General features: G+C 38.6%; 1 protein-coding gene across 1 annotated transcript in view; it reads left to right on the top strand.

Annotated features, from left to right (window-relative positions):
- Positions 1–11,375, top strand: part of LOC139733247 (endoplasmic reticulum membrane-associated RNA degradation protein-like) — a 50,172-nt gene extending 38,797 nt beyond the window's left edge. Inside the window, exon 15 of the mRNA XM_071644087.1 lies at positions 11,321–11,375. Coding sequence (XP_071500188.1) covers positions 11,321–11,375 — 55 coding nt within the window. The remainder of the gene's footprint in view (positions 1–11,320) is intronic.
- Positions 11,376–14,810: the final 3,435 nt, after the last annotated feature.

The raw sequence follows: 14,810 nt of genomic DNA, 5'->3' as shown, positions 1-14,810 counted from the left end.
GAAGAGAACTTTAATAAGCATTGGTAGCAGCACAAAATAGTATTTACACCATGTGATTCATGGAAATCGGCTGTTGGTTTTGTATAAGGTTACCACAATTGAACGTCACACAGGAAACAGTCGGTTCATGAACTCACAAACAGTGGAAAAATAACAAAATAACAGTCCCCTTCTGACAAACATGATCACCAAAATAGGTTGCTACATGGTGGTGATGCACAGAAATTGAGTCAAGAATTCCTTTACCAAAACTTTACCCTTAATATGCTTTCTTCCCCGATAGGCACATCTGCTTGAGTGCTTCCTTTGCCTGGGTACATAAAGGGTTAATTATGTGTGCCTTGTGATTGTTTACTTGTAACATTTACTGCTATGGCATTATGTATCACTTACAAGGCCACAGGCTTTTTTCCCACAGAAAATCATCCCCAAGACTTAATAATTACCTCCGCCAAGGGAGAAGGTTATGTTTTCATCGGCGTTGGTTTGTTGGTCTGTTTTTTTTTTTTATTGTTTGTTTGTTTGTCTGTGTGCAAAATAACTGGGAGAGTTGTGCACAGATTTCAATGAAACGTGCAGGTAAGGTTGAAAATAACACAAGGAACAGATGATCAAATTTAGGTAGTGATCTGGAAGTTTTCATAGATTTTATGAAGAATTTTCTATATTTTGGCAAGTAGGGTCAATGAACTTGGGAGTTTAAGCTGCGCATTTTGGAGGTTTTCATACGCGCATGAAAGTGCATGCTGTAGTTTCTGCTAGCGCAAGGTGTGCCATGCAGCTGAAGGTTTATGATGTTACAAAGGCTTCTATATTGAGAAAACGGGCAATTTTCAGCATGCATACATATGGGTGGAAATTACTGATCTCTACAGAAGAGCAAGATCAGCGATGGAAAGTAGCCACTTGGTGGAGGTCTGCGCTCTCAGTGTGCTTTTCTAGTTATGTAATGGAACTGTGGCTATCAAAGTTGATGGGTGTTGTCAAAAGAGCCATCTACATCCCATTTACACTTCTCCCCTTAAAGGTCCAGTTTACCTTTGGGAGCAGTCATTTGAAAAATGTTCAAGATATCGCTTTTCATGCATATGTGTAGGTCTGTTATACCACAAAACACCCTCCCATATAAAAGTTTTGCAATAAAGCCTGAGATATAAGGAGATGTCAGTGTTTTTCTCAATAAAGCGTAACGGTATAAGGTTTAGTCTGGAAACATTTTGATTATAACTTCTGTTCAAATTTTGTATATTTAACGGTACTTAGCATGGATTTTACTGATTCAAATTTTCACAGTGGTTGTTTCTATCCCCAACTCACATTTTAGAACTATTTTAAAGCACTAATGCTGGGTTTTTGTTTCATCTGCAAATGGTAAATTATGCCTTTAAGCGTTGACAAATCTACATCGGTTCTAAACATGTTGTGATTCTGTAGAGCTCCCACCTGTGGAATCATGCTTGCTATGTGAAAATGAGATCCATTTACACATAAGCACATGAGATTTTAGAATTTCACCCCAAAAAAAAGACACTGTTTAGAAGTGGTTGATTGATTGATGTAATTTTTCTGTTGTGTTTGTCGATAAATTAAACATCAGTATCTTGTCAACAGCTGAAGTCTCTCAGATATCTCACTAAATCTGAAGGGCATGAAACAGTTCTAATGAAATCCCTTTGCCCTTCCCAAATTTGAGCGTGCACTATTCCAAATGGATCTTTTGATGGATGACCAGTGTACCCATTGCATTGCAGCTGACAGCTTTATTCATTGTCCGTAATGATGCATCTGTGGATTTGTATTGTTAGGCTATATATGTAATGCTGGTCATTGCTGTACTAGTTAAAATGCATTTGTTGTGAAATTTGTTGTTTTAATTACTTCTTGTGAAGCATTTGTTTCTGTTATTCATCCATCAACTAGAGATTCGAGATATGCAATACCACAAACCAGTGGTGTATTGTATTTTAGAAAAGACAGAAGTAGGATAATCAAAATGCCACTGTAGTTGTGTATTGGAAAATAAAAATCTTTATGGATGCAACATGTAGTGCACATGACTGAACAATCTGGTGCTCGCTATAAAGTTCCATATTTTTCATCAGCCTAGCAACAGCAAAAGTGGCCTGTGTTCTCAGTGGCAAATGAGGTGCAAGGAAGCGTGCTGAGTCATGCTTTATTTAATGATTCTTTTATATCAAATGTCTTCATAGTTGCCATCTTCGTTGTCGGAGTCATGAACGCATAATCCCTACCCAAGCACCACATAATTACTGAAATATCTCATCACCAGCGCAGTATACAGAGAACTACGGAGTAATTCTCCCAGGTTAATGCCCCCATGTGCTTGGCACAGCGCCAAGGAAATGCTCATTGGCTTAGAGCTTATAGGGATGCCTCGATTTGGCACTATGTGAGGTTTGCCAGAAGTTTCTTCAGTGCATGCTTCGCTCATAAACCATACTTGGCATGATTCCACAGCAGACAGGGGTGTAACTCAGAATTTTTATCCTCTTGTGAAACCTCGATCCAATCTGCTATCACATTATCCATATATAGACAAGTAGCAAACCTGCCATGTGTATTCTACAGAGTCAATTTAAAACACAAAGATGCGTACAGAAAACCTCTAAGAGATCAGTAGTCTGAAACACCAGTTTTGTTCTTTTACTTTTTATCAATTGATTGAAGAGGGCAATATATTTGGAATGAAGGAGATGATGGTGAAGAGATAAATGTTGATATGATATAAATTCACTTTAAAAAAAGAGATGTAGTGTAAATGTCAAAGATGACAGAGTTTGAAATTTTTCCGTTGAGATGTTTTCATTGCAACTGATCAGTGTGATCAATTCAGTGCTTATTTACGTTGATGTAGGGCAATTTGTCATTCAGTTGCAATGACAGAGTTAGTAGGGATCTCTCAGAGTGAGAAGTGCGTGTAGGAAAACATGCCTATTTTTCAAACAGCTTCATGAGAAAAATTTTTGTCCAAATTACTTGAGATCTATGACTTCTAGTGTGTTTTATGATGCTGCGGGTTTATGTGTCTTTTCTTTGTGTAACTGAATGATTCCATCATAAAAGGGCTTAAGTCTCATGACTTGATGACTAACTGTGGGGTTGTGAACATGAGCACGTCTTCCCCAGATATGCGCTTATAAAACTGCCTTGAAAACATGCTGTTCGGTCTCACTGACTTGCATAACTGTGTCCTCACCACGGTTTTCTGCCGAGGGTCATTCACCTTTTGGAGGTGCCGTAACTCTTGGTGTCAACATCTGTAGCAATATCATCATCTCAGGGCTTACAAGAAGAGGTTATGAGTGTGTGGGGGAAGGCAGTGGATTCACAGAATTGGCAGGATACTCATACAGTTGTGTCATCATATCACAGTCATGACAATTTGTACCACACTGATGACTGCATAAAAGTGGAAGCTGCAGTGAAGCAATCTTGCTGATGAAGTAATGAGATAGCACTGATCTATTTATACATCTTTTTTTTTTAACTGGAATGCTGCACCAGAAAATTAACAAGAAAAGAAATATGAGTCCTTGTTTTAATTGGAACACTTTGCAAAAAAAATAAATAAATAAAAGATGAGAAAAGAAATATGAGCACTAGTATTAATGTGATATATGACCCAGCACCTAGACAAAAATGACACCACAATTACAATTCATCGTAATCTCAAATTGCTGCATATTGCTAGTGTCAGTGTACTTGCCACAGACACACACAAATGTAGATCATACATGTACAGACGAAAGCAGACACACACAAACCCAGGCAGACACACACAGACACAGACACATGCAGACATGTGCAGACACAGATGCAGATAAACACAGAGAGACACAGGCACCCATACACAGATACACATAGACACACACATGCAGGCAGACACATACAGACACACATACAGACATGGGCAGACACATATGGACACAAGTCATCAGAAAGATGTTATTTTTCATCACACTATCCAATACATTATTTTTGTTGAATTTTGTTCCTGTTTTTTTTTATTTTTGTACTTAAATCGAATGTTTCTATGGAACAGCAGTTAAAAAAAAAAAAAAGATCTTTTTTCCCATTCCTCCTCCTTTGTTCCTTTAGATGCCTAAAGATCCTCAGATTTCCCTTCCTGACGAAGGTGACAAATCAGATGCGTGTGCATGTATGCTACATTTTTTTACCTCAATTCAAAAGATGTGATGTTTTCACCTGAGTTAAGGTGTCATCTGAGGTGAAGATGAGCCTTCTGAATGAAAGTGAGAACGTGGCAGTAATTTGCAAATCCGAGCTTGCAACCTTGACTGCATTGCATAGAGTGAAGATGATTGAATACTCTTTGAAGATATAGATTGGTAGAAAAATATAACACCAGCACCAAAGTGAAATTGGAGATATACAGTGTGACTATGCAGTTCTTTCTTTTTCTTTGTATATGTGAATAAGTTGCACTTCATCCACAAAATCATTTCATTTTCCACAGCACAGAGCAATGCAGTTCCTTCCTGAATCCAGACTTTTTACTTCTTATGATTCACTATGAAAACTTCTTCGTCACTGCATTAATGTGTTTGATTTGGCAAATGATTGCCATTTTGTGCCAAATATGAAAGGAGCCAGAAATAACATCAGCCCAAAATAGAACTGAACTTGGAGCACATTGTTTGCTTTTGTGTGTGTTCGCGACTAATGTTATCTGCATTTTTTTTTTCATGCCCCGAAGCATAGACATATTCCTTTGGGAATACGGATTCATTTTTTTTTTCATGATAGCTAGAGATGGATTCATTTCAACAGTAATGTACGTATGCATTTTGCCTCGGGCACCCTGTAGATGCTTGGTGTTACGTGCCAATTCGGAAGGGAGCCAATGCTAAGGATTAGATGACCATGATCTGGTTTGAGTGCTTAACAAGCACATCCATGCGAGGGTTATAAAATAAATCCAATATTGATATATATACCAATATCTATAAGTCAAATGCCAGCTAGAGATAGATTCGTGGAAATGGCATTCCCAGATTAATTAATTACACCTCAATGTAGCCATCCTGGAGGTGGAAACCCTGGAGAGTTGTCATTCAGTGGTTCCACGTAACGTGTGTGTAATTCAATTACAAAAGCCCCCCTGTTTAACATACAATTTGATTAAGCCAGATAGGCTGACTTTCAGATGTGATATGTTTTGAACATTATCTTGATCACAAGCTCTCATTCTATGGGCCATAAATGAGATTTCGAAGTTCTAGATCCGTTGACTCCTTATGCAGATACTTTACATTTTTTACTGAGCGTATGATTACCTGTCTAGAACATAGACTAGTAATACATAAGAGAGCAATGTAGCGAGTGATAGATGTGCCAGTACATCCGGTCTTATTTGAGTGTTTAATTACTAGTATACCTCACAGAGAGATTTACTCTCAACCTCAGGCAACTGGCAGCTTCCTGTGTGAATATTCAGTACTTACCACACAGGCTCAGAGGGGTTATTTCCAGAAAACCCCCAGCAGTGATAGCTGGAATCTTGCCAGACTGTTTGTGGGTCATCATGTTACTTGTTTTTGTCAGTGTCTCTTTATGTTTGGTAAAGGATATATGTCAGATACCTGAAGGTGTTGTGTATCTTGGTTTGGGGAAGATGACAAGCGAGACATTTTTCAAGAGACCACACTGAGTGGCTGTCCAATATTCTCTGTCTACCACACCCATCAGTGTGGATATTGGCTGAATGCCCTATTTCCATTCTTACATATATTCTCTCGCTCTCTTATACATATACATATATAGTTGATTTGTTGTTATACAACTATTCGCTAATCTGATGGTCAGAGTGTGTATCATTGTACGACAGCCACTTGAACTTTTGAAATAAATAATCAGCTTGTCGTAGGTAATGAACAATTTCTGAGTAACATTGTGGAAGTCAGCGACTTTCCTGATGATGGTTTTCCCCAGCAACTGCCAGCACCTACGCCAATTAACTCTAACAATCGTACCTATCAATTGATGTTCACCTATCGTAGACAGTCCAGACATGGTCCACAAGCACACGTATGGTTTAATACAGTACTTGCTTTAGAGAAACTGCTGGCTGCTCATGCAATGAATTGTATGACAGATATAAAGAAAGAATTGAAAACAAAAGATAAAAGTGATGAAATGGTGCAAGATGAATTCTGAAGATCTTGAAGAGCATTTCACATAATTTTCTCATCTGTCCTGGTCAAGTTAGGCCACACTCATCAATCTGCCGATCAGATGTAGAAATTCAGAAGGTATGGTAGCTTAATGCATCTCAACTGAACACTGAATTTTCTTTCTATCTGCATCTACATGTGTTTTTGTGTGTTTATGTTTCGTTTCCTTTGGTGTCTCCATTTGCTATACAGCTAAAGGAGATTTAGACATTCTTCATGTACGTGACTATAAGAGTTTTGTAGCAGTCACTTTCCAATGCACGAAAGCAATGCGACACATTCCCGTGTGTTTGTCTAAAGAGATGCCGTTTCAGATCCCCTAGAGAGAGGTTGCCAAACCAGTAATTTTAAGGGAGTGGATCTCATGCCTGTGTGGTGCTGTATTGCAAGCTTTTTGATCTGATCTTGATATGCCATGTTGTTTTATGCTGAGGTGACTACATAATATCTTTTAGTGGAACTATATAAGAATTTGTTTTGTAATACACATCTAAGAATAATTTCTTTTTGGTCCTCAATAACTTCAGAATAGATTTATATATATGTCTGATCATTTAAAAGGATGGTATAGTTTTGGTTGTGGTCCTAATAAAAGATAGGTCCCAGCTTTTATTAGGACCACTTTGTTTTTGGATATCTCAGTCATTTCAAAAGATATATTCATCAAATAAACTTTGAATTTCTCTGAGAATTGTATGATCTTTCATATCTTATAAGTTATTTGATGAATATTAGTTTTGAAATGGTTGAGATACCCCCAAATAAAATGATCCTAATAAAAGGTGGGTCCCCCCTTTTATTCAGACCACAACCAAAAACTATACCATCCCTTTAATGATATATTGATGAGACTTAAAGGTCATTAGGTCAGTATTTGTGGATTCGAGTCCACAGAAAGAACAGTAAGGTCAAAACTCAAACAATGATCTGTATATAACAATCGATGATATTCCATCAAATTTGGTTTTATGATAAACCATGGTAAGGGCATTCACCTATTTGGTTTTGTGGGATGGCTTTTTAAAATGACAACCGAAAGTGAAGGCCAAATTCTGTGACAGTGTGGTTTCTGCCATCACTCCATTCAGTTGCTAAAATGAAACAAGATACAATTTTATGAGCATTTGCAGGGTACTTCAACCAGAGTGATTCTGTCATGGACCTGAGGAAGGCTACAAATGAGAGGTTAAGGTCCCATATCTGAAATTTGACTCTCTGGCAATGATTCAAGAAATGATTAAGATTTTCATCTGTATTTCATAAAAGATGGTACAATGTACATTGATCTAGTAGCAGAAAGCAGTTGGCTATAATGACATCTTGTGCAGAATGTCTTGGTGGTTGTGAATGTCTTATACCTGCAATTAATGGGTAATCAGTCGTCGTGGAATGCAAGGGCATTCACGTACACGCATATGTAAACATTGGTATAAATGATGAATAGTGCAATGACTCCAGTTTCAATGGCATCTTATTTGGCTTGGTACTTGATTCCTTTAAAGAGTGTATATATATTTAGAGAACTGGGCTTCGTTATTCAACAAAAGAGCATGAAGTTATCTGGAATGTAACCATGGAGGGGAAAAAATATTCTCTGTTGGGTGGACTGAAGCATGAGTCAGGTCTCGTCTACCACGTGTTGCTTCTGTGAAGGAGACGCCGCACTTGATCAAAGCTAATTAGTCTCTAATGTGCAATTATTCCCATTAATCTAACCATGATGAGTGAAAAACCAACCTCCCTCTCCCCCTCCCCCTCCCCCAACAGTTTCTTTGAGAATGCTTTAATTGAGTTCAAACTTTGGAGAACGCAAGGTCTTTCAGTAATTAAAAATGACAGGCCATGAAGACATTGGCGTTTCTCCTTTTGCAGCTTGTAGGAAAGACACAGATTAATTGCATCCCCACAGGGATCACCATTCATGGCAACTGTCCAATCAATTCAAACTGGTAACATTATCACACCTTTAGGCCTACTGGAAATACGCCATAAAGGAATATGATTACAGGTTCCTTTGTTGCTCCGTTAAGATCCTTTGAAGCTATCATCAATATTCAGAATGTGATAGCCTCTTTACATCTTACGTTACAAACATGACTGATGAGGATCGCTGGTGAAGTATTGACCGAGAGTAAAAAGTCATCTAAATTCTAGGAAATACAGCGTATGGGAGTGCATTACCTGTAAAATTAAGTGCTGCAAAGGCAGGTGAGTTTGTGATTAAAAGCAAAAAAAAAAAAAAAGCAAAGAAAAGAAAAGAAAAGGAAAAAGAAAGAAAGATGAAATAAAGAAGAAACAAATAAAACAGGCATTGAAAAGAATTTTACACACAGATATGATCCAAATTATTCATACTATCATTTGGTAACGTGATGAAAGAGCAACTGACTTACCTTTTTCAGAGAGCAGGGGGATTATTACTCTCAATATATATCATGAGCAAGGGGGGAGGGGATTGTGTCTTCTGTAGAAATTATCTTTATAATTTCTGCATTTCATTCCATTAAATGTGACAACACAATTTCGTCAGTTGAGAATGAGAAGGGCGTTAAGTTATCTTGAATGTTATGGGGTCAGTGGCAACTTAACGCCCTTCTCATTCTCACCCGACGAATTTTGTTGGACATAGCTTTGTTATCCAGTGATTTAAAAAATCAGGTTAACTTTTGAATGAACCGTGCAATATTCCTCAAACTTCACTTATGTTTTGGAAAGATTCTCTTTAGTGTTCAAAGGTCATATTCTCATTTTAAATCTCATCCTATCATGGTGATATCGTATACGTAAGTGCCAGTTCGCACCGATCGAAATCCTACCTGTAGTGGGTGGTCACCGGAGTGGGAATATATTATACGAAACCACAAAATGAGAACCCCCAGGTCTCACTGAAAGACCATCCCTATGTGGCTCCGGTGCCAAGTTCCTGAGGACCATCAATTAAGCAATTACTGGCAATCACCAAGCACCAGGAAAGGAGGAAATGGTCATTTGGGGGGATAGTTCCAGAGGTGTGGTGACAGCTGCAGCAGTGCCGGACTCTTGGACAGGTACACTCCCACACACGCCTACACTCCCACAGCCTCTAAAATAGCATGATTTGAAATCTTGTATGAAAAAACATTACCAACAACAGATAACAACAAGACAAAACAAGACAAAATAAAACAAGGAGTGCGTGATAGGCAGTATAATCCTTAGATCTCAAACTCATAGCAACCTTTTGCTCCACCCCCTTTTCTTGAGAGCTTTTACGCATTTGGTCATCCCAAAGGAGTATCGTCTAGTACCTCCTTGGTCATCTATGACTCACAGGAGGTTTACCTCAAGGTTTGGGTGAAGTCTCATTCAATCGAACAGTCACGCTGAAATAGTTTCTGACGACAGCTTGCAGCTTATGACACCAATCGTTGACTTCTTTCACCCTCTGCTCAAAATGGTTGTGTCAACTACGTGTTTCTTAACCCCGTAATCCCCCACAGTTTACAGAAATTCTTTCTTAGAGTAGCTTGGTATCACGCCTTCCACCTGTTCAATACTTTAAGAGATTTATCTGATCCTACTACCAGAGTACCCGAACAAAGACAAAATCTGGCCGGAAATCATGAAATTTGATATTGAAAAAAATTGAATGTTTGATATCTTGTCTTTAACTTGTCTGTGTTTTAAAATCCTTTATGAATGTTTTTAACAGAGAATTTTACTTTTTTTGTCTTATGAAAGATGTTTTGGTGCGTTGAGTTGACCTCTTGGGTATATTGGCTCATTCTGCCAGATGTGTGACTGTACGTTAACATTATTGACATTCTTCTCAATATTGTTTTTTTTTTTTGTGGTGGCTGACTGCAGTACTGATTTTGTTTTAAGTTTTCATTTAGTTTAGTTCCGTTTGACATGAGATGTGACAATTAAGATTATGTCATGCAAAGCGTGAAAGCAAAGAGAATGTGAAAAATCCCTAATCAGAAAATTAATGTTCTGTAGCATTTACAGGTTTTCACTGAGACGGCAGGTCACATGTGAAGAGTTTAAATGCAAAAACTAATCTATCTTTATTTTTATCGGCGCGAGATATTTGAGATTGAATCTGCTGACAAACAATTAAGAAAATGATTGATATGTGTGTGGTAATTTTGATATCTTCAGAAATATTTCTTGTTATGTAATGAGTGTAGTATCATTGAAAGATTTTTTCTTTTAGTTGCTCACCTTGATTTAAAAAAAACAACAACTTTGAAAACAGTGTTTATCTGTTTTTTACACTCAAACTCTTCATATACAATATGTGGTAGCGAGGCCTTTAAATCATTGATGAAGAGTGTTTCCTTTATTCAAGATCTCTGTGCCTGGCGTGAATGAATGGGAATTTAAGCTGGATTAGTGGATGCAGTGGGCATTGCCAAATTCTTTTTGAACGTATAGCTCTTAGTCTCTTAAAGGTCTTCAACAGCAGTGCGAGGATAAAAGTATTTAAAACCACATATTCCTAGGGCAAAAATATGTACTCGAGTGTATCCTCAGGTGGCATAATTGATTACAGTTGAATCAGAAAACATATCTAGCAAAATATTCTTGAGATCCCTGAATTCTGTAATTGAAGATTGATTTTGTTGATCCTAAACTTGGGAAGTCAAAATTTTGTCCGTTAACACTATATTTACCCCATAAAAAGACTTTGTACATGGTTTTGAATGAAAAATAAGCATTTGAAGATAAGTGATTGTAATGTTTACAGGGTTGTTTGTTGTTTGTTTTAGCTTGGGTTATTTATCATGATTAAGGATAAAGTAACCCAAAGATGAATTCTCTCTGTGATGTATCTGCCGCATAAAATCATTCTATGTTTACATAACAAAGATGAGATATAATCAGAAAACACCATTCACAGAATAAAAATGTCACATGGCCAATAGAATCTTCCTTGGTTGCCCCTCATAATTATTTCTGTAATTAAGCTCAGAATCTAGTCTTCCATCTTCCTTTAATGTTTTTACTGTAAAGAGCTCACATGCCATGTTGGGATAACTTTCCATCTAAATCACATCATCAATATGTGCAACAAAACCTGGAGAAAAAAGATCCGCCACATATTTTTTTTTTCCCTGCAGGCCACCGAAGACCAAGGAGTGGAAGTTAGAGGTGTATGATATGAACCCTACGTGAACCTTCAACTTGAAAGATCCAAGTCTGTGTACGGATGTTCCGTTAGAACTGTGGAGCCTCCCCCTCAAAGTGAGACACACAAAATAGACGGCAAAAATAAGTTTGGGACTCCTCCTTTTCGGCTTCCTCTTGCCTCCTTAGCACATTTCCCTGACATGTTTGAGATAATATCACCCCTAGATTAGTATTCCCTCATTTCCACATGGTGGGTTAAGTATGCCAATTAAGTGCACTAACTCCAATTTCCATCCCATACCACTCCCTTCGCATGTAAGGCTTTCCAACCAGCCAAATGTGTTTTCCCCTGCGGTGCTTATCAAATGCCCCTCATTCCCACAATGTTGGAACGAGGTCATCCGCTATATCTGGAAATGGGTCTTTCCCTACTGCTACCGTATCAAGTTTTGCTCACCAAGAAAATTTGTTGTTGAGTTTGCATAGGGTGACCCCAATGTCATAACACCCCTATAAAGTTCACAGACAACAGATGTGTGCAGAAACTGCATCAGAAAGTGATATGGCTGAAAGAACACAATCATAAACTTTCTCCTGCTCAAATTTAACAGGCTAAGAATGTTTATAAATCTTATGAAGAGCATTTTGATTCTACTTCCTGTGAATAAAATGGCTGATCTGTGGAACACTTCACTGCATCTTAATTTCTTTTTCCCCCTAAAATATATTTGTCTAGTAATTACAACCAGTTTGATGCTATGTCACTCTATGTGGCAATCATGGTGAAGAGTTACATGTACTTTCAATCACCACACCATAGTCAGAAAGTTATGTTTGTGTAAAGTAAGTCGTCAAAGTTAGGCCACAATATCTATTCACTAAACATAGGGGGAAATAAGTTTAAAAAAAAGAAAGAAAAAAAACCCGTCTGCGTTCTACAGGCAAGTTTGTCAAGGATGAGTTTACAACCAGAAGAGAAGTGACTCAAAACTTTTTTTGGTACAGTGTGAATGCCTTTCTTGCTCTTACCAGATGTGGGCTCCTTCATGGAGCCCACCTCAAAATAAACTATCTTCCTAAAACTTCCATTCTTACCCCTCAAGTCATGAGTACCAAACCATGATATAATGCACCTCTGGTGTAAAACAAGAAATTTTCACAAATTGGAGCCGGTGGCCTTTTTTCATGAATGGCCACTGACATTCAATGTTTGTTGTGTAGACATGAACTTTTGCATGCATTTTGATTTTGCAAATCTTGGCTCTTGCAAAATTTGTGAAATCAAATCGCATGTGAAAATTTCAGGTCTTAAAGTTTCATCACATGGTAGCACTTAGTTTCCTAGACAATATCTATCTACTGTAAAACCAGAAATGTTCGCGTGCATTTTAATTTCGCGAATTTCGCGAGCGCCAAGATTCGCGAAATTAAAATGCACGCGAAATTTCTTATCTACACTATATGCATTGAACGTAAGAGGCAATTCGCGAAAATTTCTTGCCGCGAAAAAGGCCGTCGGCTCCAATTCGCGAAAATTTCGTGCCGCGAATATATCATGTTTTACGGTATTTATCCATCTATCTGTAAATATTTATTACTGAAACACAGGCAAAGACAGAGACCCCAGTTAGTACCCTAAAAAATTTGCGTTACCGAGGCCGGCCTTTGATAAACGGACATGGGCCCAATTGTAATACCAAATTTGGTTTTCTTTTTAGAGGTAGTCTTGGACCCCGTTTACAGTGCGAGGCTCAGCCACGGCTCGGCCGCGGCCGAGCCCGCCTTCATTTCAGTTTAAACGCGCAAAAGGCCAAATGCGGGGCCAAAATTGGCCGCGCATTAGGCCACGCTCTGGAGGTGGTCTCGGCTGTGGCAGAGCTGCGGCCGAGCCCAGCCTTTTCCCAGTGTAAACGCAAACTGGGCCAAATTCGCGGCCAATTTTAGTCTGGCTTCCAAACCCTCTGCCTGTACTATTTCGTTATTCAGGATATTAATCGCCTCAACTTCGAAAACTAGACCCAGTATAGGTTAAGATGGTTTTGTCCTGCAAAGGATTTTTCCTTCGGCAAAGGCCTTTGCCCGAACGGCGACTTTGTCGCCACGGAATCCAGTTGGCAAAGGGTCTGAAAACCAGACTATACCAAATTGCATTTGTCTACAAGCAGAGCGCCACTACGACAAAATATGAAAGGTTTGAATTAAAAGCGCGACTGAGCCCGGCAGTGTAAACGGACAAAATTGCGGGGCCGAGCCTCGCAATTGAGGCTGGGCTCGGCCGCGGCTCGGCCCAGCCCCGCACTGTAAATGGGGTCTTGGACTGGCCTCGGGCCAGCCCACTTTTGATGTGAGTGTGGTACCAAATTCATCATGTGATATGTACTCACATAGGGCACGTCATGTGCAGCATGCCCACCGTAACTACCACATTTCAGCTATCTTATAATACTCATCTGCTGTTGAATGCACAACACTTTTTTATTTTAATCATACCAATTATCATAATTGTGATGTAATCATATCACACAAAGAAGTTGGTTATTTGTGTGTTCTTTGTGGGAAATAAAATTTTGTTGATCAACTATGAGTAAAATGCTTTTGCAAGCACATTTTGAACTCATCACCATGACATTATGTAAATTGTTTTACTAAATTACTTTTCCATAATCATGATTAATAATACAATACTAAATTACTGTTCCATAATGGAAAACAAGATTTATCAAAGGTGCAGGTGCATGACTTGCAGTGAAAATTGCAGGAAAAATTAAGATCATTAATTTCGATAAGATGATGCACTGATCATTCGATCGTTCAATGCACAAAGTAAATATGTGATGTGACTAAATCCAAGTCCCACATACCACTACCGCTTCATATATCGCCTCTCCCCCCCATTAAAAAAAATCTCTGTTCACATGCTGAACACCACTCTGACGAAAATATTAACAGGTTTTCATTTAGGCTGGTCTAACATTGTTGGCGTAAAGGCACAAATTGTGAGCTCAAGTATTGCAGTTGGGGCTGGCCTCTAGCCAGGAGTATAAATGGGGTTAGAGAGAGATAGAGAGAGGGGTATTATTAAGAGAAATATGAAATATGTATATGCACGTGCATGCGTGCATGTGGGTGTGCATGTGTGTATAAAATATGCCAACCTGCACTTTTCCAAAGTATGAAAAAAAGCATAAAAAGGTCACGTGTTAGAACTATTCATTCTCGTCTCTGTTTCTGTCTCTGCAAGTTTTCATTCATCTTGATTACCTCCCCTACCCCTACAACCCCCCTCCCCCTTTTTTTTTTCGGGTGTCGTTTAAATATTGCAACTACAAGTTGCTGAAGTTGGCCAACCCATAATGACTTAACAGGTGTCTTCCTCTTGCGGGATGAGATTTTCTGCCCCCTTGCACGTCATGTCAAGGCTATTACTGTGCTATCAAACGCTCGTTTAGGATCCCTTTTTGAATGTTTCGAATTACGGGC

The sequence above is a fragment of the Diadema antillarum genome, unplaced genomic scaffold (assembly GCF_040938485.1).
Source record: "Diadema antillarum isolate AM-2024a unplaced genomic scaffold, OU_Dant_1.0 seq00000463_RagTag, whole genome shotgun sequence".
In the NCBI taxonomy this organism is placed as follows: domain Eukaryota; kingdom Metazoa; phylum Echinodermata; class Echinoidea; order Diadematoida; family Diadematidae; genus Diadema; species Diadema antillarum.
Note: the sequence above shows the minus strand (reverse complement) of the source record. Positions and strands in the feature narration are given on the sequence as shown.